This window comes from Myotis yumanensis, unplaced genomic scaffold (genome assembly GCF_028538775.1).
Source record: "Myotis yumanensis isolate MYYU_CA2020_CCGP unplaced genomic scaffold, mMyoYum1.0.hap1 SCAF_5, whole genome shotgun sequence".
Classification (NCBI taxonomy): Eukaryota; Metazoa; Chordata; class Mammalia; order Chiroptera; family Vespertilionidae; genus Myotis; species Myotis yumanensis.
In genome coordinates, this window is record NW_027223756.1 from 82,885,756 (window position 1) to 82,910,336 (window position 24,581).

General features: G+C 46.6%; 1 protein-coding gene across 5 annotated transcripts in view; it reads right to left on the reverse strand.

The window, feature by feature from the left end:
* Positions 1-24,581, reverse strand: part of DNMT1 (DNA methyltransferase 1) — a 40,256-nt gene that overhangs the window by 5,629 nt on the left and 10,046 nt on the right. For 3 of the 5 annotated variants that reach the window (XM_070415990.1, XM_070415994.1, XM_070415995.1), the window contains exons 6-31: positions 23,624-23,702; positions 22,644-22,678; positions 22,078-22,144; positions 20,195-20,229; positions 19,629-19,695; positions 16,385-16,419; positions 16,001-16,046; positions 15,826-15,906; positions 15,640-15,749; positions 12,453-12,571; positions 12,068-12,160; positions 11,231-11,382; positions 10,886-11,073; positions 10,600-10,780; positions 9,074-9,171; positions 8,720-8,867; positions 7,301-7,416; positions 6,903-7,107; positions 6,695-6,828; positions 5,095-5,268; positions 4,687-4,908; positions 2,878-3,070; positions 1,769-1,853; positions 1,480-1,608; positions 1,047-1,329; positions 623-764 (exon numbers count right to left, since the gene is read on the reverse strand). In XM_070415990.1, coding sequence (XP_070272091.1) covers positions 623-764; positions 1,047-1,329; positions 1,480-1,608; positions 1,769-1,853; positions 2,878-3,070; positions 4,687-4,908; positions 5,095-5,268; positions 6,695-6,828; positions 6,903-7,107; positions 7,301-7,416; positions 8,720-8,867; positions 9,074-9,171; positions 10,600-10,780; positions 10,886-11,073; positions 11,231-11,382; positions 12,068-12,160; positions 12,453-12,571; positions 15,640-15,749; positions 15,826-15,906; positions 16,001-16,046; positions 16,385-16,419; positions 19,629-19,695; positions 20,195-20,229; positions 22,078-22,144; positions 22,644-22,678; positions 23,624-23,702 — 3,217 coding nt within the window. The remainder of the gene's footprint in view (positions 1-622; positions 765-1,046; positions 1,330-1,479; positions 1,609-1,768; positions 1,854-2,877; positions 3,071-4,686; positions 4,909-5,094; positions 5,269-6,694; positions 6,829-6,902; positions 7,108-7,300; positions 7,417-8,719; positions 8,868-9,073; positions 9,172-10,599; positions 10,781-10,885; positions 11,074-11,230; positions 11,383-12,067; positions 12,161-12,452; positions 12,572-15,639; positions 15,750-15,825; positions 15,907-16,000; positions 16,047-16,384; positions 16,420-19,628; positions 19,696-20,194; positions 20,230-22,077; positions 22,145-22,643; positions 22,679-23,623; positions 23,703-24,581) is intronic. The other 2 variants (XM_070415993.1, XM_070415991.1) reach the window with 2 other exon arrangements.

The window sequence follows — 24,581 nt, forward strand, 5'->3', positions numbered from 1 at the left end:
TTAGTTAAGCCAACAATGATTGAATGGATATAGTGGCTGCTTTCAGATAAGGCCTACTCCTTATGGGTCATCCCAAATCTTTACCCCTGCCCCTGGTAGCCACCGGGAGTACGACCTTTTACTCTCTCTACGTGTTTGTATGCACATGTGCTCACCCAAAGGAAACACTCGTTTTTACCCTGTAACAGCTTGGTCTATGTGTGGTTCTGCCAACCTGGCCTCACCCACCCTTCTGTGGAGATCTAGCTGCTGCCCGAGTATCAGACTCGTCCACCACGTGCCCTATTCAGGAAAAAGGGCTGGAAACAAAGCAGCCAAGAGCTCCCTTGCATGCAGTCCCTGCTCAGTTACACAGGAGGATGCAGCTCTACCAAGACCCGAAGGGGTGGGCCTGCTGGGACACTGGCTCTGAGCTTTCAGACCTGAATGCTGCAGGCTTCACAGGGGTGGGTGCGGCCTCACAGCCATCGCCCTGTCCTTGCCAGCCAGCAGGCTGCCCTCCCAGGCCTGACCCTTTGAGGCTATTTTCAGTTGGAGACAGTCTGCTGCAGTCCAGGGACTGCTGACCCTCCTCCGGCCCACATTCACCCTCCCATCTCTGCCCCGTTCCCTGGGAGCCCACCTGCAACACGCCGAAGGTGCACTGGTAGCCCATGCGGACCAGGCAGCGGAGGGTGAGCTTCAGGACCATGGAGCGCTTGAAGGACACGAAGTTCCTGACGTTCTCCAGGAGGAAGTACCGCGGCCGGTAGTAGTCACAGTAGCTGTAGAAGGCAGGCGAGACCACCAGGGTCACCGTGTGGATGGAGATAAAAAAGGACCCGCTCTACCAAAAGCCATTCCCAAAAGGTCAATGTTTGGCCGTCAAGAAACGGGACCCCCAACTCTTAAGGTCTCTGACCAGCGGAATGCTTCACCTCGGCACATGGCCTTCAGCCGCTGCAAAGGCTACAGCAGTTACTGGTCAGCGGGCACATCAGCGTCCAGCCCAGGGTTGGCTGTCTAGTTACCTGTGTGCAACACTGAACAGAATCTGCTCCGTTTACCTGAGGAAAGAGACCACCAGAGAGTTCTTGAACTTGGAGTAGGTACGAGAGTTGAAGCGGTTCATGCCACTGAAGCCTTGGCAGGGCGGCCCGCCGCACAGCATCTCCACGTCTCCCTTCTGAGGCAGCTTCTGGCCAAGGGAGTTGGTCACCTCCCCAGCCATGACCAGCTTCAGCAGGACATTGCAGTCCTCCGTGAACACTGTGGACCCGGGGTTGTTCAGCCGGAACGCCTGGGCCGCAGGGTCCCACATTTCAATGGCCCACAGTGTTTGTGAGATGCCTGGCAGATAAAGGGACAAAGATGGGCTCTGACCTCCCTGGAATGAGACTCTCGAGTCAGAAAGGTGACCAGAGTCAGAAAGCTCTTCCAGGCAGGATGTGCCCAGTCTGGTTGTACTAGCTACACAGAGAAAGACCTCGTGGCCTTTACCTGCTTGGTGGAATCCTTCCGATAACCCCCCACAGCCAGAAAACACATCCAGGGTCCGCAGTTTTGGCAGCTGAATGTCCATCTTGGGTTCCTTTGGCTCACTTGTCTGAGATTTTGGCCTGCCTTTCCCTGGAGGAGATAGACCACAAATACCTTATTGTTTCAGAGACGGCCTCACTGAGTTGTTAACACAGAATGAGGTAACACCAGAGGCTGTTTTATACTGACCATAAATATCCTGAGTTATAAGAGATGGGCTTGAAAAGAACCCTATGGAGTAACAACATACCTTTTCCCTTCCCTTTCCCTTTGTTTCCGGGGCTACGGGCATGGTTGGGAGGATCTTCAAAGCTTTTGTTCTTGGCATTATAGGCCTGGGAAGGGAAGAATCACAATAGTCTGGCAGAGAAACACATTGGTCACCCCTTTAACAAGTTAGTTTGACAAAGAGCTACTTAATTTCTCCCTGAATGTGGCCATAAACTATTAGCCACTAATAAGAGTACTTTGATTTTACTACATGAAGATAAACTGTATTAATACAAATATTCTGTGGTTGACTTTGAGATTCCTGCTTTTATAAGTGCCTGGACTACTCATTCTAAAAATAAGCAAGTGTTATACCAAGAGACTAGTCTAATGAGGCCATCTACACTGGAGCCTGGGAAAACAGACACATGTCATTTTAAGTGTGCCAACACAGGAAGGCCATGCTCAGACAATTTAAAAGTGATCAGCTTGGTTAACAAACTCCTGGCTCTTCTCTCAAGAACAAGGGCCAGCTGCACGGCGTGTGGTCCTGGCCTGGACACAGACACAGCTGGAGGGACTGAGGGGCAGGGCTGTGTCTCCCGGGGAAAGGGCCCCTTTCCCTAACTCACATTCAGGCACTGGCCAGGCTGGCAGAGGCCTTCAAATAAATTTTAGTTGCTTAGGACACTCAGATACTATGCTTATCATTGTACTTTTTGTATTTCCTTAAATTGATTTTTAGAGAGAAGGAGAGAAAGAGAAAAATCAATGAGAGTGAAACATTGATCGGCTGCTCCTGCACAACCCCCAACAGGGATTGAGTCTGAAACCAGGGCGTGGGGCATGTGCCCTGATTGGGAATCGAACCAGAGATCTTTGGGTGCATGGAACAACATCCAACCAACTGAACCACACCAGCCAGGGTTCATCATACATTTTAAAAAGCCAAATGTAGAAGCATTTGAGATCTCTGCTTCCCAGCAATTGCTGTCAATTTGGCTCAAATAAAGGCTTATTTAAAAAAAAATAAATGAAAACCAAAAAGCCGAAAGTTAAGTTTCAGACTTGAATGTATAATTAAACTGCTTTCTCAGGGGCAGTGAATTTGACTCAAAACCCCTCCCTCCCGTAAGCCCAGAGAATTACCTCAAGGAAGTAGAAGCGGTCGGGGCCGCCGGTTGAGAAGTCCTGCAAGCACCCCGGCAGGTCCTCCCCGTACTCCACAGTGCAGCGGCCCTGCACGTCACTGAAGTCCACCACGGCCTCCTCGTCGCTCCAGTAAAGCAGGTTGATGTCTGTATGGTAACTTGCTGGAGTGGACTTGTGGGTGTTCTCCGGCCTACGAGCAGAAGCGTGTTTGTTAAGCAATTCTTTAAATCAAAAACATTTTTTTATTGATTTCATAGAGAGGAAGGGAAAGGGAGAGAAACATTGTTGAGAGAGAAACATCCATCAGCTGCCTCCTGCACACTCCCTACTGGGGATCAAGCCCACAACCTGGGCATGTGCGCTGACCGGGAATCAACTGGCGACCTCCTGTGAGCCACACTAGCCGGGCAGCAATTCTCTATTGCTGTGAACTGACAATGAGTTGAATGGTACCACATTCCTGGGGATGCTCCAAGAATCCATGGGTAAAGACCATGACCCCCAATCAGGTCAGCTTGATAATTATCCTTAGTTGGCACTAGATACTATATAAACAGTGGAATTCTTTGCAACAAACATGCCTTCCCTGGGCATTTCACAGGACTGGACAGCTTGGTGCTGTGGAGAAGCTAACCATTATGAAGAACTCAACATTAAACCTTAAGGGAGTTCGGTTGGTTGAGTCATTTGCTTGTTCTTCGTTTCTCCACTGCAACCCAAACAGAATGGCCCTGTGTCAAGACTATAGCTGCACCCTGGCCAGCTCAGTTGGTTGGGTATCATCCTGTGCAACAAGTTTTCCGGTTTGGTTCCCAGTCAGGGCACATGCCTGGATTATGGGCTCAATCCCTGGTAGCGGGTGTGTGGTTCTGCTCTCACATTGATGTTTCTCTCTCTAAAAATAAATTAACGCTCCCCCCCCCCCCAAAAAAAAACCAGGCTGCAGCTGCCTGCCTCCTATTAAGAAGCATGTCTAGAGCTTCTTTTCCTCACCTATACATCCAGACTTCTCCTTTTTTCCCCATTACAAGTGATTATTACAAGGACTTCAGAAAGTCTTTGATATACATTAGTCAAGAAGTGAAGCAACGTTATAACTATCTGTATGGCTTAGTTTCAGGTTAACTCCTAATTACTACAAATTACTAGGGTCACAGAAAAAGACTCGGTGCAGCCAAGACCTTGGAAAAGCATAGAGCTGGGGGGGACAGGAGAGAGGGTGGAACGGTCATAAACAGAACCCTAGGTTCTCTGGGGCTGCCTCAGGCCGAGCCCAGGACATTCTCCCTCTGCCTTTGTCACATTCTGAATTGAGGCTTAAGGATTTCTTTGAAGATAGAACTCAGCAGTTTTAAAATAAGGTCTAAAAGCAAGGGTATGAAATATAATTTGAGTCGCTGTCAGCACTCATCAGATCATCAGAAACACTTGGAGAAACAGCTACCTTTACATAACTTTTTTTTTATATCATCCAAGGATATTTTTCCCACTGAGTTTTAGAGAGTGGAGGGGAGGGGGAGAGACAGAGAGAGAAACATTGATGCAAGAGACACACTGATTGGTTGCCTTTCACAAGCACCCTAATTGGGGCCAGGGATCGAGCTTGCAACCGAGGTATTTGCTGTTGCCCTTGACTGGAATTGAACCAGGGACCCTTTAGTCCGAGGGCCAGCACTCTATAACCGAGACAAACCGGCTAGAGCTCTACCTAACTCTTCAAACATCACTGTGTGCTATGTTATAGCCCATTTCAGGCAGAACTTTCTGGAAATCTGCTGCCTCCTGGAAGTTGAGGACACCACCAACCTGTAGAACTTGTTCAGTCTGATCTTGATATCTGTCTCATTGGGCTTGCCATTGTTCTTCTTGACACAGAAGATCTCTCTGATGCGGCCAATTCGGTATGGCTCAGGGGCGTCCAGGTTGCTGCCTTTGATGTAGTCTGAGTATTTCCGGTAGTGTTCTGGATACAGGTCTTCATTCACAGGCTCCTTCCGTGGGCGTTTCATAGGACTGGACAGCTTAATGCTGCAGAGTAGCAAACATTACACATAACTGAACATTAAACCTTAAAAAGTGAGTAGTTCAGCATGACTGACCAGTGACAATGGCTCAGACAACAGCTGGTACAAGGGGTGCAGGGTGGGGATATTCCAAAGCAACTCGGTAGTGGCCCAGGGAGCCTGGCCCAGAACTGGCAAAGGGGACACTCACTTGAACGTGAAGGCCTCAGGGAGAAGGTACACGCCGTCACCCACTCGGTACTGGATGCCGTCCTTGGAGGCTGAGCTGTAGAAAACCCGGTCCTCCAGGTCCTCGAGCAGCTCCAGGGCCCTGGGAATTTCCTTCTGCTTCATCTCAACCAGATGGGCACAGCTGGCGCAGAATCTGAAGGAGCCGAGGACAAAAGGAAAAGGCCCTGAGACGGCAGGTAATGACTGCAGCAGAGCTGCTGGCTTAACCCAGAGATGCTGGTGACCAAGAGAAAACACCTGCAGATGTCTGAAGGAACTGGTTCTCCTGTACTTTATGCTCATTCTGTGAAAGCACTTATTGGGGACCAAAGTCCAGGGATATATACAACACAAGGAAACATCAAGCCTGTCCCACTTTTGAGTATTTGCTCTAAGAACCCTAAGATATTAACAAACAGAATTTGGAATATGATAAAAATAAACCAGAAGCGAGAATACAGAGTGGTTCAGTTAGGAACTCAAAATATCAGAGCAGGCTCACACTATCTATACTAATAGCAGCATAATATGCTAATTAGACTGGATGTCCTTCTGGATGAAGCCATGGCAGGCGGGCGGGGGCTGAGGCAGCCACCACGGCAGTGGGGCCGAGCCCTTTGCACGAATTTCGTGCATTGGGCCTCTAGTTAGCTCGATAAAAGCTGAAGAGGTATTTGGTGAAGTTCAATATTTCTGCTTAAAGGAGAGTTGGAGACTGCCTTTAAAATGGAGATCAGGCCCTGGCCAGTTTTTCTCAGTGGTTAGAGCGTTGGACCTTAGACTGAAGGGCCATGATTGGATTCCTGGTCAAGGGCATGTACCTCAGTTGCAGGTTCCCCAGCCTCAGTAGGGGCGTGTGCCGGAGGTAACCAATTGATATGTCTCTCCAAGTCGATGTTTCTCTCTCTCCCCCTCCTCCCTCCCTTACACTCTCTAGAAATCAATGGAAAAAATATCCTTGGGTGAGGACTTAAAAGGCAGACTCCCTAAGAGCAGTCACCCACCAGTTAAAATAAAATGAAGTCAAAGATCTCACTTAGAAGATACCTAAGAAACAAAAGAAAACACATGAAATCTGTGGTATAGACACTGAAGAACATGCAAAAAGGCGGATAATGAAAAGATAAATCCTACTCCTGGACAAGAGAGCTTCTTATGACGGTAACTCCATGCCCAGGCCAGCCATACACCTAAAGCCACTGCAACAAATCCCAGCTGGGCCCTGACCGGTGGCTCAGTTGGTTGGAGCACCATCCTGTACACCAAAACGGTTGCGGGTTCCCAGTCAGGGCACATACCTAAGTTGTGGGTTCCACCACCCAGTAGAGCACCTATAGGAGGTAACCAATCAATGTTTCTCTCCCTCCCTTCTCTATAAATAAAAAAAATTGACTTTAAAAAAATCCTCGGGTGAGGATTAAAAAAAAATAAAGTTTTCAAAGCCAGGCTGGTCTTGGGTTAACGAGGAAAACAATCAGATAGTGTCCAGGAAGCAAACCCAGCAGATGGAAGCTTGTGAAAAGCTACAGGGATTCACACAGGAGCATGGTGTCCTCCCCGAGAAGGTGACTAGCACTCACTTGTACTTGTTGTCCTCAGTTGGTTCAGTTTTTGGAGGGGACTCAAATCTTGCGTAGTCTTGATCATACCACAGCTGGTAGAAATAGGTCTTCCCGTTGTCCTCCTCCATCAGGGTCTCGGGATCCATGCCTCCCTTTGGGACAAGGATGCTGTGTCAGGCATGACCCCACAGCGAGGGAGGGCACATGAGGGACGCCAGACACTCACCTCCATGGCCCAGTTTTCCGATGGAGCTTTATAGACGACGGTCACCTTGCTGTGAATGTATGACAGCTGCATGTCCTCACACTCATCTACCAGGAACAGCTCCAGGGGGTCCGATGTGGCCCCCAGGACCGTGTCTGTGCCGGCACAGAACCAGTGGGCATGAAACATCGGCCCTTGGCTGCTGTCCTCCCACAACGCCGTGACCCTGGTGTCAGAAGAGCAGAAGGGAAGAAAGTTCTAACTTCACCGGCAGATCTGCTTCGAGTTCACTTGGGAACTTTTTCTTTTTAGTTTCAGTCTCGAGAAAAGACCCGCTGTTGCTATTCTTGCAAATAGGCATCTCCTACATGTTCAAGAGAAAGTGTGTGCTGAGGCCAAGCAAAGGGAAATATACAAACCTTGCTAAGTACAGTGGTTTTGAAGAGTCATCTGGAATAACAGAGACACAGTCCCCCACTTTCAGGGTTTCTGAGTCAATGCACACCTTCTTATAGTAAGTCTTCTTGCCATCAGTCTGAAAACAAAGAGCTTATTTCAGGTGGAGATGGGTTTGAAGGTCCAAGCTAGGCTTGGTGTTCTTGTTAATATAAAGACATAACCCATAATGATTTCGTTAGGAAGGCATGGCTACTGCCCTGGCTCCTAGAGAACACCCCCCTCCCTAGGCTGGAAGCACGCCTACTGTTTGTCTACTATCAGCTCCGCCCTGGCCAGTCAGCAGCAAATCAGAGCCCAACATTCCAGGTTAACAGCACCAGTCCCAACTATTCACTGTGGTCTTAAAGGCACATCCCATCCCGGTTCCTCTCCGCCTCATTCCTCTTCTCCCACAAGGAGAACTGATCCCACCTCAGGGCCTCTGCCCTGGTTCTTCCCCACATCTTCATGGGACGGTTCCTCTCCCACCTTCTGGGTCTCAGCTCAGCTGTCACCTCCTTAGGAAAGCCTCACAGCCCCAGGCCCCTTCCACCTCTCTACCAGCCCAGGGGACATGTGTCTGTCCTCCTGCCCTGGAGCATCAACACCACAGGGCAGGGGCTGAGTCACATCCAGGCCTGAAGCAGCACCCGGCAGAGGGAGGCCTCACGCTTGCTGAATGAACCGACTGTATCTTTTGCTTATGAACATCGAGAAAGCAGTGCTTAGGACAGTGATGGCGAACCTATGACACGCATGTCAGGCGACAGGCGAACTCATTTTTTTGGTTGATTTTTCTTTGTTAAATGGCATTTAAATATATAAAATAAATATCAAAAATATAAAATAAATATCAAAAATATAAGTCTTTGTTTTACTATGGTTGCAAATATCAAAAAATTTCTATATGTGACACGGCACCAGAGTTAAGTTAGGGTTTTTCAAAATGCTGACACGCCGAGCTCAAAAGGTTCACCATCACTGGCTTAGGACGTTTGCTTTCTAACTTTGGTAAAGGAACTGAGCCTTAGATGGGGAGATGACCACAGAATGACCAGTAAGGGATCTGCTAGTGCCCAAAAGACACCCACTCCCAGGCAAGAGATGGTGACAACTCTTCAAAACGAACTTTGAAGGGGAAGCAGCTTGACACCCTTAAACTGTGTCCATTGCCCATTTTGGAACTTGAAGGAAACCAAGTCTTTGGGCAGACAAACAAAAACACATTTCTTGTGTGAGGCCACGGGCCTGGACCATGGCCTTGCAGCCAGCATTGCTCTCTCACGAGGCAAGCGAGCAGGATTCAGGCTGCTTAAGAGACCTGGTGACGAGACACCAGGAAACAAGGTGCTTCCCAGGAGGGCGGCCGTAAGAAGACGGAGAACCTGCTGCAGGATTACCTTAACAGCCTCTCCAACCCAAGAGATCCGGTCCTTGTTCTGTTTCTTTTTCTTCCCCTGGTGCATTTTTTTGGGCGACGGCATCTCTGGGATATCGTCGTCCTCTTCTTCGTCGTCATCTGCCTCCTTCATGGCCATGTTGGGACACCTACAAACTCATGTGTATAAGCAAGGCCCTTTTTATAAGTAAGACTGCCTGGGGCTGTTTGGGTCCGATAACAGGACAGGCCTGGGGACCATTCGAGATGAAGCACTGCTGCCTGTCCTGCCCATGTCAACACAGTTACCCACACACAACGCACAGCCCTCAGCCGGCACTGTCCTCTGCTACCAGACATCACCCGCCAAGCCTACCTCCTCTTTAGGCAGGCTTGTTTGCTCCGGCCGCTACCACCGAACTTAACCATGTCCTTACAGGCTTTACACGTTCCACAGTCGGGCTGCTGACAAACCTGAAAGATATTTAAAAAGTCAAATGACCATTAGGGTGACCCCAACCAACTGGTAACCAGGTTTTGAATGAATTACAATTTTAGAACTTTTATATTTAGCCTCATTTAGAGGTAAGGGAACTGAAGAGTTAAGAACAAGGTCCAGTCATACCCCCCAGAATAGCAGAGGTTAAGCTGGGTATGTTGGTATTGAAACATGTGGGAAAACTGGCTCTGCTCACAGGTTTTAAGTTGGTAGCACCACTTGGAGAGCAGTTTTCTATATCAAAGTTAAGTATAGAACCCACACCTCAGCAATTCTACTTGAAAATAGGGGCAGCTCTAGCTAGTGTGCTCAGTGGTTAGAGCGTCAGCCCGCAGACTGGAGGGTCTTGGGGTTTGATTCGGGTCAGGGGCACATACCTTGGTTGCAGGCTCAACCCTGCTCCCCCTCCTTTGGGATATGTGCAGGAGGCAACCAATCGATGTGTATCTCTCACATCAATGTTTCCTTCTCTCTGTCTTTCCCCCTCCCTTCCATTTTCAAAAAAAATTAAAAATCAATGGGAAAAATATATATATACTCAGGTGAGGATTAACAAAAAATTTTAAAAGAAATAGGGGTAGACACTGAAGTCTCGTTCAAGGATGCTGCTATATCATGATTTCTAATATCAAAAGTTGCACATTATCGAGGGGTAAGTTGGGGACTATCACATAATGCACCATGATGAAATAGTCAAAACGAATTAACTAGATCTACCTACATGAACACATAACATGATTACAAAAAATACCAGTTATGTATATTTAAAAAAATTTTTAAGGCTTAGATACATGTGCTAGATGAAAAAAAGTAAAATCAAAACACAAATGGTAAGGATGTGCAAATTCCTGTTAAGGGCTGCCACTAAAAAAAAACCACAAAAAAAACAAAAAAACCCTCTGAATCCAGTGGACAGTGTGAACACAGGGCGGTTCTAAAGGTAGCTGCTATCCAAGTGTTCGCCCAAAATAAGTCAAATAACAGATACCAAAATATATCCGATCTCTGGGTTACAGAAGATTAGAGGGGATTCAAATATTTAAAATTCACGGAAAGGGGAGAGAGAGAGAAACATCAGTGATGAGAGAGAACCACTGATCGGCTGCTTCCTGCACGCCCCACACTGGGGATTGAGCCCACAACTCGCGCATGTGCCTTGACCCGGAATTGAACAGTGACCCAAGTTAGTGACAGGGGCATTAACAGCAAAGCATCCGAGCACACCAATTTCAACAGCCGTCTTATCAACCTGTTTGTTCTCCGAGGCATGCAGTTCTCCCCAGATCACCAACTTCCTCCCAGCTTATGTCCTAGGGGTCACATTTGAACAGTGAGCATCTCAAGCCAGAAAGAGAAAGTGAGTTGCTCAGATTACATGGTGAGCCCAGCCCAGGTGAGGTTACCTCGCAGACGCCACACCGCCGGCGTTTGAAGGCATTCTCCTTGTCTTCTCTGTCATCCTTTTCGATTTGCTCTGCGAAGAAAGTGTCAAAGATCTGGTAGACCAGCTTGGTGGTGGTCGCTTTTGTGGGGCCTTTGTCCTTCTCCTTGGTGGAATGACTGATGGCTCGACGTTTTTCATTTCTGGGAGAAAGGTTCCCATCATGTTAGCAGGCTGGGGAAGAGTGCATGGGACACTCTGCCTCCTCTGCAATCAGGTCTTCAATTTTATTCCTGCTGCATCCTTACCTTCTTCCTAGGGTGACCCCAACCAACTTGATCAAGTCTCTCATGCAGGGGGTCAGGAAGATGGGCAGTTCATCACTGTCCCCAGCCGCATCGTAACTCTCTACTTGTTCCACCACAAACTGAGCATGTCGAAGGAGAGAATCCTCAGTGAATCGATTCAGGTTGAGCGTGGAAGGAGGAACCGTGGTCTTTAAGAAATAACATCAGAAGTTTCTTAGGCTTAAGCAAAACTATTCTAATTGAACTAAAAAAGTTTCTGCTAATTCTAGACATGAGTTTCTCAGCAATATCTATATGGCATGTAAAAGGTGCGAGTCCCAGCTCACAAATGACCTAACCCCGTACCTCAATCTTATTGATCAGGTCCTCATAGGTCGCATCACGGTTGTTCTGCAGGAACTCAACGACTATCTTACTTATGTAGATCTTCTCCTGCATTAAGTTGAACATGGGTGAGTACTCTGGGCTGGGCTCCATTAGAATGTATTCAGCATAGGCTGCAGTGAACAGAAGATGTTGTTAGAAAGCAGTTTGAACCTGATGGCAGCTATGGTAGCTGAAGAGCACAGATGAGTCTATGAAGCTTATGAGGAGTCTAAGTCAGTGGTCGGCAAACTGTAGCTCGCGAGCCACATGCGGCTCTTTGGCCCCTTGAGTGTGGCTCTTCCACAAAATACCACGTGCGGACGCACATGTACAGTGCGATTGAAACTTCGTGGCCCATGCGCAGAAGTCGGTATTTTGTGGAAGACCCACACTCAAGGGGCCAAAGAGCCGCATGTAGCTCTCGAGCCGCAGTTTGCCGACCACTGGTCTAAGTCATTCCATACCCGAATGTCACAAACATCAAGTGCAATCAGAATTATTAGCGCATTCAGAAGTGGCCTATTTGAGCCGACTAGAGAACTGGCTGAGGAGTTTTCATTTCGCTCATCTCTGGCTTTTGAAATTTTGTCTGGGTTTGAGTTGCAAGAATATGACCTACTCGTATAACTAGAGGACTGATTCCAAGGCTGGTTGTAATTAATAGGAGAGGCCATCCCAGAACCCATGATTACCACATGTTTAGTGGTGTTCACGTGAGCTTGCTGAGACGTCCCAAAGCCCAACCAAGCCCCCGGGAGGACAGAAGCAAAGTCTCCTTTCATAACCCAGGACAGTCCACAGTTAGCACACACTTACCGGTGCTAAAGCCAATGAGAGCCTTTTCGCCTCCGTCAAAGCCAGTGATCCACCATTCAGTGATGGGGCCAAGGTTTTTGCCATTAACACCACCTAAGAGATGGAAAAGAGGACAGTTTCTTGAAAGGAAATGGACTCAGAGCCATGACTCGTATCAAAATCTCAGCAGGCCCAAGTGGCACTCGAAGTGCCCAGCTGAGCTGACATCCCTTATCAGCCGAGCCACGCAGTCCTCATCAGAGGCAGAGAGCATTTCCTTATAGCTGTTCAGAGACCGCAAGCCCTAACTTTAAGAGGCAGGAATTCTAGCTGAACAGTGCTTTGTAGGCGAGTTGTTTGTTTTTAAAATATCTGTCCCAAACATAAGCAGGGAAGTTCCACTTACCTTCAGGAGACGGGTCATCATCATATATCGGTTTTGCTGAACCAGAAAAGTAGAGCTTAATATCCTTCTCAATGAGACCAGTGTCAATGGGGCACAGGTGACCATGTTTACAGTACACACTAGACGGGCAACAAAGAGCGTGTTAGCCAGCTGACCAGTGAAGGCAAGCTGCAGCAGAGTCAAGTTCAGACACAAGTGACAGTGACTACCTGCAATTCCTAGACCCTTATCTTTCTGGTGCCAGATCACTGGATGAGTAGTGTTCTCTGACCAAACAGGCTTCTACCTGATCCTCCCACCGGTGCATCAGGAGTACAAGTAGCCCGGCCGGTGTGGCTCAGTGGTGGAGTGTCAACCTATGAACCAGGAGGTCATGATTGGATTCCTGGTCAGGGCACATACCTGGGTTGCTGGCTCGATCCCCAGTTGGGGGGCGGGGAGTGGTGGTGGGTGTATGTGCAGGAGGCAGCCAATCAATGATTCTTTCTCATCATTGATGTCTCTCTCTCCGAATATATTTTAATATCAATAAAATTATTAAAAAATAAAAAAAGTACAAGTATCTGCAAAGGCAACACCAAGAGATCAGTGAGTCAGTGAATGATGAGAAATCTCAGAGAGCAACTCACTGCACCCGCACTTGGCATGATGCTAACAGAAACATCAGCTCTCAAACACATTCTACTCATAGTTGTGCGACCACTTCTACCTGGCTCCAAAACATTTTCATTGAACGAAATAAAACCTCAGACCCATTAAGCAGTCACTCCCTATTCCCTCTCCACCCCAGCAACCACAGATCTGCTTTCTGTTTCTATGGATTTACCTCTGAAAATATTTCTTATACGGTTAGTTTTGTGTTTAATCAAGTAAAGCATATTGTATAATGTCATAAAAAGTGAGGCACATCGGGGATATGTGAAGGAAGGGCTTCCGCCTCTGACTAGGGGTAAAGCTCAGGTTTAAAGGCATCCACGGTCCCACCATCCGGAGACACTCCTTGACAGTTGGAAGGATGTTCCTCCTTCAGCAGGATAAATCAGGGGTTCTGCTTATGGACCATTCGGGCCTCAAGGACGATGCTCCTACATGGGAGATGCCATGCTGTCCCTGAGTCACCGGGGGGCCACATGGGACCTGTCCAGGTCTCCTGAGACCATCTCCCACCACACTCCCCTAGTGTCAGGGCTTGGAAGCAGAAATCCTCATCTTGAAATCTCACAAAACCTTTTTAAAAATAGAAATGAACACCGTGAGTTGAGCTCCTCCTGTGCCAGGCATGGGAGACAACATGGTAAGAGCCCTGCTCTCGAGACTTGAAGTCCAGTGGGAAATATGGACACGTATCAAGGGAGGGTACATATTGCAAACGCACAGAAAATAAGGATCCACAGCCCAGCCCACGGGGCTGTATCAGTAGACGTGACATCCAAGAAGTTCCAAGTCCTAGGCAGGGGCAGGACCCACTGGTTTACAGGATCGACCGCTCCTGACTTGTTTCCCTCCACCACATTCAGCCCAAGTACTAGAGGTAAGCAGAGTCCCTTAATAACTCAGGCAGTCTGGCTCTGACGGCCTGATGCTAAAAGGCACATTTCTCCTGGGAAATTTGTCTTTACTGCTACCCTCAGGCCATACAGGAATGAATCTACAGCACGCCATGTCTCGAGGAGGAAGCCAAGGGACTCCAGCAGCCCTGGCTTCAGCTAGTCCTCTTCCAGCCTCTGGCCTGAGGAATGCTACAGGAAGGCACCAGTGCGTGGACACCAGCTACAACAACACAGCATATTTGGTTGTGCCACAGGCAGAGGTTTGGGCCAGGCCCTGGGGGTCGCCGGCAGATGAACAGCATCCCAAGATGGACCAGAATCCTGACTGTGTTGGGAGAAGGGCATACAACCAATCCACCACAGGGAGTGTGAGAAGTGCCACAGAAGAAGCACTGGGGCCTTGTCCCAGGGCATAGGAACCCCTCAACCTGCTATGGGGCAAGGGTGTCAGAAAGGGCTTCCCAGCATTGATGTCCACCTGAGGCTTACGATAGGTATTACTGAGGTGACCCACTGCCCCTATGATACTTCTTCAGGAAGAGAGACAGCATGTGCCCAGGCCTGAAAGAGACATGGGCTGGTACTGCAGCCAAGTCACCACGAAGAAACAAAGTGAAGCCTGTTTTGCACAAAGCAACTGCACTTTCAGCAAGAGGGAGCTGACTAAATTGAAAGGTGCTGAAAAGCATGGGGACTCTGTTCACTCAAGGGTTTGTTTGAGCCTCGCCAAAGACACAGTCCACACACCATGGATCATCAGAGAAAATCCTGGAGTCAATGCCACGGCCTGCAAAGCCCTGTATGATCTTGCCCTCTCCCCAGCCCCCTGCCTGCATCCCCTACCTCTCACTCCACACCCTGGCCCCCCGCTAGCCCCACTAGCCTCATCACTTGAGTCTTCCATTGCCAACACATGCCCACCTCTGAGCCTTTGTACCTGCTGTTCCCTCCTCCTGAGATGTCTTTCCCTAATTATTCCCTTGGCCTGTTCTCTTATGCCACTGAGTCTTTGCTGAAGTCATTTCCCCACCTTTTTTTTTTTTTTTTTTTTTTTTAAGAGAGAAGGGAGAGAGAAACATCGACCAGTTACCTCCTGAATGCATTCCGACTGAGGATCAAACTGGCAGCCTGGGTATGTGCCCTGACTGGGAATCGAACCCACAACCTTTTGGTACACAGGATGCTCCACCAATTGAGCCACACTGGCCAGGGCTCCCTACCATTCTAAACACAAATTCTTTCTCCTATCCACTTTGTGCTTTCCATGCTTTTTACTTGTGCTGTTGTCGTAACTACCCGACAGGCATAACTTTTGTTCTGCCTCTATGAAAGCAGGGACCTCAAGTGCTATATTCATAACACCTAGTGCAGTACCCAGCACAAAGCTGGCCCTCATTTGAATGAATGACCTCCAGAATACACACAAACTGAAGACTTAACATGTATAGCTTTAATACCCCCCCCCAAAAAACCCCCAGCCCCCAGCAAATATCTACTATACTTCCACCAGGGCTTTGTGGCTTTTATCCATCTAGTGTTAGCAGCATAAGAAATGTTGCAGGTAAGGTGCTAGAGATATTAAGAACTTGGACATCTTTAGGGAAGTGCCCTGTCACAATGAAGAAGCGTGTCAGTACCTGAAGCATGTCAGTCTGTTTTGAGGAAAATATTCATAACTCTCAAAGCCAGATTCGTTGGCATCGAAGATGGACAGTCTTTCATTTGTCAACATCGGTACCTCGTCCACCTGAGAGACATTGGACCATTAAGCAGAGGGATAAGAGACAGGAAAAGAAAAAGCTGAAGACAGAGCTGGAACTTACTGCATTCGGGAGATGATGTTCGTACTTTAGTTCAGGGTCATCCAGATACTGTCCACACTGAAGGCACTTTTGAAGCTGGTTCTGTGGGGGCATGACACAGATGGTGCTCAGAGAGCCAGCTCTAGGCAACCCCCTGAGTGCTGTACTACCCGTTTATCCCCAGATGCATGTTTACCTTGGGAGACAGTGGTGTTTTGGTTTGAGCTACTTTTTTCTCATCACTGGGGGAAAACAAAACAAAACACAAGATACGGTCTGAAATGACTGAAAAAAGAAACTATCAGAATCCACCGTCAAAGTCATACCTAAACCACCTGCCACAGATGATCACCAGGCTGCCTAAGGGGCAAGGTGCTAGGTCACAAGTGTCTCTACCACACGAAGGGGACCTGCCTCACTGGGAAGAATTGGAACGTCTTGGTCCTGTGCTCACAGACCCAACCTATCAGACTTACAGCTAAGGCAAGTCTGGCAAGTCACTAAAACCCTCTCTTCCTTTCTAGAACAAGTATTTTAATATTATTACCTGCTATGTATAAAGACAAAAATAAGTTCTTACGGATCTTTGGATGTCGATCTGCGTCTCTTCTCCTCCTAAATGGAAAATTGGAGTGAAGACTAAGAAAGTATTTTTACACCTGCATCATGCTTCAGAGTTAAGAATTTTACATATGTGATTATCACAAAACCTAGTCAAGTCTGGCTGGTGTGGCTCAGTAGATTGAGCAACTGAGCATCATCCCATGTACCAAGAGGTTACCGGTTCGATTCCTGGTCAGGGCACATGCCCTGGTTGTAGGCTCCATCCCCAGCGGGGGCGTGCAAGAGGCAGCCCATCGATGTTTCTATCTCTCTCACTCTCCCCCACTCAGTCTCTCTCACTCTCCCTTCCTCTCTATCTAAAAATAAATAAAAACATTAAAAACAAAACAAAACAAACACCTAGTCAGAGTTAGGGAAGAAGGCAAAGAACCAGAGACCAGAGCCACCTCCAGTGTGTAGTCTTATCAAAACCCTTATAACCAAAGGCTTCCTTAAAAGACTTGAGACCAATTAAACACACACACACACACACACACAAAACCCTTAGCTTCCTATACAAGTGGTAACTCAAAATAACTGATGAGGGGTGCTATGGACTGAATTGTACCCCCAATTCATATATTGAAGCCCTAACCCCAAATGTGACTATTTGGAGATGGGGCTTTTAAAAAGTAACTAAGTTTTGCCCTGACCGGTTTGGCTCTGTGGATAGAGCGTCGGCCTGTGGAGTGAAGGGTCCCAGGTTCGATTCCGGCCAAGGGCACATGCCTGGGTTGTGGGCTCAGTCCCCAGTAGGGGTTGTGCAGGAGGCAGCCATTCAATGATTCTCTCTCATCATTGATGTTTCTCTCTCTCTCTCCCTCTCCCTTCCTCTCTGAAATTAATAAAAACAAATAAAAATATATATTTTTAAAAAAGTAACTAAGTTTAAATGAAGTCATGGGGTGGTGAGTGTTAATCCAATAGGAACGGTGTCCTTATAAGGGGAAGGGACACCAGAGCTCACTCGCCCTCTGTGCTCACACAGGGAGAGGCCACATGAGGGCCCAGCGAGAAGCCAGAATTAAAGGCTTCACCAGACACTAACCCTGCCAGCATTTTGATCTTAGACTTCCAGTCTCCAGAACGGAGGAAAATGTCTTGTTTACACCAACCAGACTGTGGTATTTAGTTATGGCAGTCTGAGCAGGCTAATACAGGGGGAAATGTATTCCTAGAATTATTTTGCATAAATGAAGAAATGATGGGATTAGACTATCACCACTTTGCAACTCCTGGTGAAATAATGGAATTAAGCAATGACTTAAACAGGGGTCCTCAAACTACGGCCCGTGGGCCACATGCAGCCCGCCGAAAACATTTATCCGGCCCGCCGGGTGTTTTTGCTGCCACTGCCTGTTGCTGAATGTTTATAGTTTTTTGTTTACATATATTTTATTGATTTTTTACAGAGAGGAAGGGAGAGGGATAGAGAGTTAGAAACATCGATGAGAGAGAAACATCGATCAGCTGCCTCCTGCACATCTTCCACGGGGGATGTGCCCGCAACCCAGGTACATGCCCTTGACCGGAATCGAACTTGGGACCTTTCAGTCCGCAGGCCGACGCTCTATCCACTGAGCCAAACCGGTTTTGGCTATAGTTTTTTTTAAAACTATGGTCCGGCCCTCCAACGGTCTGAGGGACAGTGAACTGGCCCCCTGTTTAAAAAGTTCGAGGACCCCTGCTTAAAAACATTAGGTGACCAAAAAACAAAACAAAACAAAACAAAAATTAGGTGAAAAACTGAGGGGGCTCTATAATGAATGGGTGGATTAGGCACACAGCACCTGAGCCCAGTAATCTATCTTAACACTATAAAAAGATAACTGTGCCGTCTGGAATGATGCAAGTCCTCTGGACAACAACAAAAGCCCTACATCTGGTCAAGCATCGGTCAAGCCTCTGGACCTAACTATCAGTCTGCAGGGCTAGAGGAGATGTTAAATGCAAGAGGAGTGCAAGGGGCAAAATCCAGAACCCAGAAACTATAGATAAACAGGTTCCTTCCACATAATACAAGTAAAAGGAGACGGATAAAACTCTGGTGAGACAAACACCAACCAGATATACTGTACAGACTTTATTTGTGTCCTGATTCAAATAAACAAACTGTAAAAACAAAATGCAGCCCAGCTGGTGTGGCTCAGTGGCTGAGCATTGACCCATGAACCAGGAGTTCAGGGTTTGATTCCGTCAGGGCACATGTCCGAGTTGTGGGCTCAATCCCAGTAGGGTGCGTGCAAGAGGCACCTGACCAATGATTCTCATTAATGTTCCTCTTTTTCTCTCTCTCTCCTCACTTCCTCACTCTGAAATATATATATTATATATATATTTATAAAATTATATATATATAATTTTAAAAATACACAAAAGACACATGGAGACTAGCAGGGAAGTTTGAAAAAAAACTACACCTCAATATTATTGTGTTATGATAAGATTGTGCCAAAGTTTAAAAAAGAGTTCTTTCCACCCTATTGGGTTTGGCTCAGTGGATAGAGCGTCAGCTAGTGGACTGAACAGTCCCGGGTTCAATTCTGGTCAAGGGCACATACCAGGGTTGCAGACTCAGTCCCCAGTCCTGGTTGGGGCACATGCAGGAGGCAGCCAACCGATGTTTCTCTCTCTCCGCTCACTCCCCCACCCCACCCCCGCCCCTATCCCTTCCACTCTTAAAAAAAAAAAAAAAATCAATGGAAAAATATCCGAGGAGGAGGATTAACAAAACATCAACAAAAAAAGTCCTTTCTTTTTATAAGTTCTGTAAATATTTTAATAATATATCTGGGATTTGTTGGCTAAAACATTTGGTTGGTCACAGGACGATATTTGTTGAAAGTTGAGAATGTGAGTTTCCTACCCTCACATTCTGCCTACTTTTTGGTATGTTTGAATGTTTCCATAATAAAAAAAGCAATATTTTAAAAAATGTTTTTATTGATTTTAGAGAGAGGAAGAGAGAGAAACATCCATGTGTGAGAGAAACACTGAGTAGCTGCCTCCTACACACCCCTGACCAGGGATCTAGCCGCCTGCAACCCAGGCATGTGCCCTGACCAGGAATAGAACTGATGACCTTTCGGTGCATAGGACTTCGCTCAACCAACTGAGCCACACCAGCCAGGGCACAAAAAAGCAACTTTAAAAAGCCACTTTAACATTCCAGCCAATAGGATCTATAAAATGTGGTAACAGTGGGGAAAAAAAGGCCTTACCTTTTCATCCTCATCTTTTCCATCAGAATCTTGTGATTCTTTTTCAGGTTTCCGTTTGGCAGCTCTGCTGGTTAAACAGATATATACCGAATATTAGCTCAGAAAAACTAACCATATCGACAGCTTGCATCAAACAACAAACTAACGCTACCTAATGAAAAAGCAAAATATTCAGAATACATCTGGGAAACAGATTCTTCCCATCCAAAAGAGAGCCCCATGTCACGATGACTCTAAAGGAACAGTGCTAACTTGTAATCCTGAAACGAGGCTTTCAGAAGCCCCTTGTGGCCCCTCAGAAGTGGAAGGGCCTGCTGAGCGCTGCTGGGAGCTAAGGGATACACATGACTGTGCAGAGACAGGAGTGCCACACACATGCAGAAGGTAGGAAGCAAGAGGGCCCAGTTGGGTTTCTTATCCAACCCTGCCCCAACCAATCCAATCTCCCAATACCATCAGCAGCTCCCTGTAAACCTCTACGTAGTCACAGGTCTCTAGAACAGTTACTTCAGCAATTAAAAGTACACACAGCACAGCACAAAGGTGCAAGCATTTGGACTACTTACAGATCTCTGGATTGACTTCTGCACCTTGTTTCATCCTGAGAGGGAGAAGCAGGGGTGGAGAGATAAAGAGGGGAAAATTAGCCTCTGAGAAAGACCTAGGCCAGTGATGGCGAACCTATGACACCCGTGTCAGAGGTGACACGCGAACTCATTTTTTTGGTTGATTTTTCTGTCAAATGGCATTTAAATATATAAAATAAATATCGAAAATATAAGTATTTGTTTTACTATGGCTGCAAATATCAAAAAATTTCTATATGTGACATGGCTTGAGAGTTAAGTTAGGGTTTTTCAAAATGCTGACATGCCGAGCTCAAAAGGTTCTCCATCACTGACCTAGGCCAAACCTGAAGTATCAGTTAGTGACTGCAGTATGTGGAACTAGACAACAGAAGTTCTGGGCAGATACATGGGGTAGAGATGAGGCTTCAAATTTTTGACTCAGCTCCCTACACTCTACAACCAAGAGTTGATTAGGAATTGGCAAACTACTTCTGAAAAAAGGCCTAAAGCAACATTTCAGATTTGTTAGCCACATGGCCTGTGCCACAACCATTCAACTCTGCTTCTGCAGCACAAAAGCAACCAGAGACAATATGTAAATGAAAAGGCATGACCGTGTTCCAGTAAAGCTTTATTCATAAAAATAGAGTGGCCCGGCCGGCCAGTGTGGCTCAGTGGCTGAGCACTGACCTATGAACCAAGAGGTCACAATGCGATTCCTGGTTGGGGCACATGGCCAGGTTGTGGGCTTGATCCTTGGTGGGGGATGTGCAGTAGGCAGCTGATCAATGATTCTCTCATCATTGATGTTTCTATCCCTCCCTCTCCCTTCCTCTCTGATATCAATTAAAAAAAAAAAAAAAAAAAGACGGCAGAGGGCCCTAGCTGGTTTGGCTCAGTGGATAGAGCAGCAGCCCGAAGACTGAAGGGTCCCGGGTTCAATTCCAGTCAAAGAATCAAACCTTGGTTGCTGACTCGATCTCCGGCCCTCTTGGGATGCATGCAGGAGGCCACCAATCAATGTGTCTCTCTCACATCGATCTTTCTCTCTCTCTCTCTAGCTCTCCCCCTCCCTTCCACTCTCTAAAAAAAAAAAATCAATGAAAAAACATCCTCAGGGGAGGATTAACAACAACAAAGAGTCCTTTCCTTTTATAAGCAGTTCTGTAAATATTTTTAAAATATATTTTTATTGATTTCAGAGAGGAAGGGAGAGGGAGAGAGACAGAAACATCAATGATGAGAATCACTGACTGGTTGCCTTCTACACGCCCCTTATTGGGAATTGAGCCTGCAACCGGGGCATGTGCCTTTGACCAGAATCGAACCTGGGACCCTTTAGTCCCCAGGCCAACGCACACTATCCACTGAGCCAAACCAGCCAGGGCAGTTCTGTCAACATTTTAATAATATCTGGGATTTGTTCATCATTGGAGTGGAGAAGGTAAAGAATGAGTGAGGGTTGGCTAAAACACATTCGGTCACGAGACGATAATTGTCAGAGGAGGAGAGTTTCCTACCTATTCTGCTTACTTTTTGGTATGTTTGAATATTTCCATAACAAAAAAGCAATTAAAAAAATTTTTTTTCATTGATTTTAGAGAGGAAGACAGAAAGAGAAAGAGAGAGAGAAACATCCACGTGTGAGAGAAACACTGAGTAGCTGTCTCCTATACGCCCGTTACCGGGGATCTAGCCTGCAACCCAGGCATGTGCCCTGACCAGGAATAGAACTGATGACCTTTTGGTGCATGGGACCACCCTCAACCAACTGAGCCACACCAGCCAGGGCACAAAAAAGCAACTTTTAAAAAGCCACTTTAACATTCCAGCCAATAGGATGTATAAAATGTGGTAACAGTGGAAAAAAAAGGCCTTACCTTTTCATCCTCATCTTTTTCATCAGAATCTTGTGATTCTTTTTCAGGTTTCCGTCTGGCAGCTCTGCTGGTTAAACAGATATATACCGAATATTAGCTCAGAAAAACTAACCATATCGACAGCTTGCATCAAACAACAAACTAACGCTACCTAATGAAAAAGCAAAATATTCAGAATACATCTGGGAAACAGATTCTTCCCATCCAAAAGAGAGCCCCAGGTCACGGTGACTCTAAAGGAACAGTGCTAACTTGTAATCCTGAAACGAGGCTTTCAGAAGCCCCTTGTGACCCCTCAAAAGTGGAAGGGCCTGCTGAGCGCTGCTGGGAGCTAAGGGATACACATGACTGTGCAGAGACAGGAGTGCCACACACATGCAGAAGGTAGGAAGCAAGAGGGCCCAGTTGGGTTTCTTATCCAACCCTGCCCCAACCAATCCAATCTCCCAATACCATCAGCAGCTCCCTGTAAACCTCTACGTAGTCACAGGTCTCTAGAACAGTTACTTCAGCAATTAAAAGTACACACAGCACAGCACAAAGGTGCAAGCATTTGGACTACTTACAGATCTCTGGATTGACTTCTGCGCCTCTTTTCAACCTGAGAGGGAGAAGCAGGGGTGGAGAGATAAAGAGGGGAAAATTAGCCTCTGAGAAAGACCTAGGCCACACCTGAAGTATCAGTTAGTGACTGCAGTATGTGGAACTAGACAACAGAAGTTCTGGGCAGATACATGGGGTAGAGATGAGGCTTCAAATTTTTAACTCAGCTCCCTACACTCTACAACCAAGAGTTGATTAGGAGTTGGAAACTATTTCTGAAAAAGGCCTAAAACAAAATTTCAGATTTGTAGGCCACATGGTCTGTGCCACAACCACTCAACTCTGCTTCTGCAGCACAAAAGCAACCAGAGACAATATGTAAATGAAAAGGCATGACCGTGTTCCAGTAAAGCTTTATTCATAAAAATAGAGGGGGCTCGGCTGGCGTGGCTCAGTGGCTGAGCACTGACCTATGAACCAGGAGGTCACAGTGCGATTCCCGGTTGGGGCACGTGGCCAGGTTCTAGGCTCGATCCTTTGTGGGGGGCGGGCAGGAGCTGATCAATGATTCTCATCATTGATGTTTCTCTCTCTCTACCTCTCCCTTCCTCTCTGATATCAATATTAAAAAAAAAAGTGATCCTGTAAAATGGGCACCTGCTTCCAAGAGTTATTAAAAGTCTCATTTTCGCCAAAAACAAAACCAAACACAACAACAACAAAAAAACACACACAAAACCCCCCCCCAAAACAGAGAGCCCTATCTGGTTTGGCTCAGTGGATAGAGCGTCAGCCTGTGGACTGAAGGGCCCTAGAGGTAGGAAGGAAAATAAGAAAAAAAGACTCCAGCGTTTCTGGATGGGGCTGCCTTGCCTGGGTCCAGGGATACATTCTAATATCTTCTCAGTCACTTTAAGTCTATTAGACAGACCAAGCATAAAGTCACAATTATCAGCAAATGTACCCAAAAAAGGTAGTGAAGAAACTTTAGCGCTAGCTCTACCTGCTCTTTTTCTTCTTCATCGCCAGAACTGTCCACCTGGGCTCTTCCAGGGTCTTCCTCGGATCTCCGTTTAGCAGGGCTATCAAACACAGCAAAGCCAGCTGTCAGCTTGGCCAGACCTTAGACCTCCAGCAGGTGTGGAACGACTTACATGCCTCCCCCCCTCTCTAGGGCAGATTCAGGGCATGGAGGTCCTCTTCCCTCCAAGGAGAGCCTTCACCGTCAGGATGTTGAAAGAGGCTTCAAATTTAGTATTTCTTTGAATGATATAGGATATCTCCATTTTGCAAATCCTAAGAAATTGTGAATCTAAACACTGATCATTGGCTGTTGGTATCCCAGAAGAGACGTTACATGCCTCTGATGAAGTCTACAGAGCCATCTATGAAGAAGTCTCAAAAAAATAAAATAAAGCTGGAATTTGATCAAGCTTCTAGACCTAAATACCAGATTATAGGAAACTGAAATAAGAGAACACATTAACCACCAAGGATACAGTCAAACAGATCTAGAAACTCTATTGGACAAATGACACACTTTTTTCAAATAAATGGCAAGAAAATAAGAAGGAATCTAACTTGAAAGGTTTAAGGAATAAATCAACCAAACACTCTGTTTGCTACACACAGGGAAATATGAACACTGGCTATGTATATGACAGTAAGGAATTGTTATACTTTATAAGGCATGAAAATAGTATGTTATGTTTTGTCTTTTTAACTAAATGTTAGCAATTATAGTAAAATATGAATTAAAAGTTTGTCAGAGAAAGAGACTTCTTTGCCTAGAAATCTACTGAAATATTTATGGATGACATGTCTGGGCTTTGTTTCCAAATAATCAAGTTGGGGAGACTTGGGGGGATATGAAGTTGTAATCCACTTGGAGTAACCCAGTTGGAATGCACAGGGTGTAAATGAAATGATGGCCAGGAGCTATTAAGTGGTAGCACTAGGTG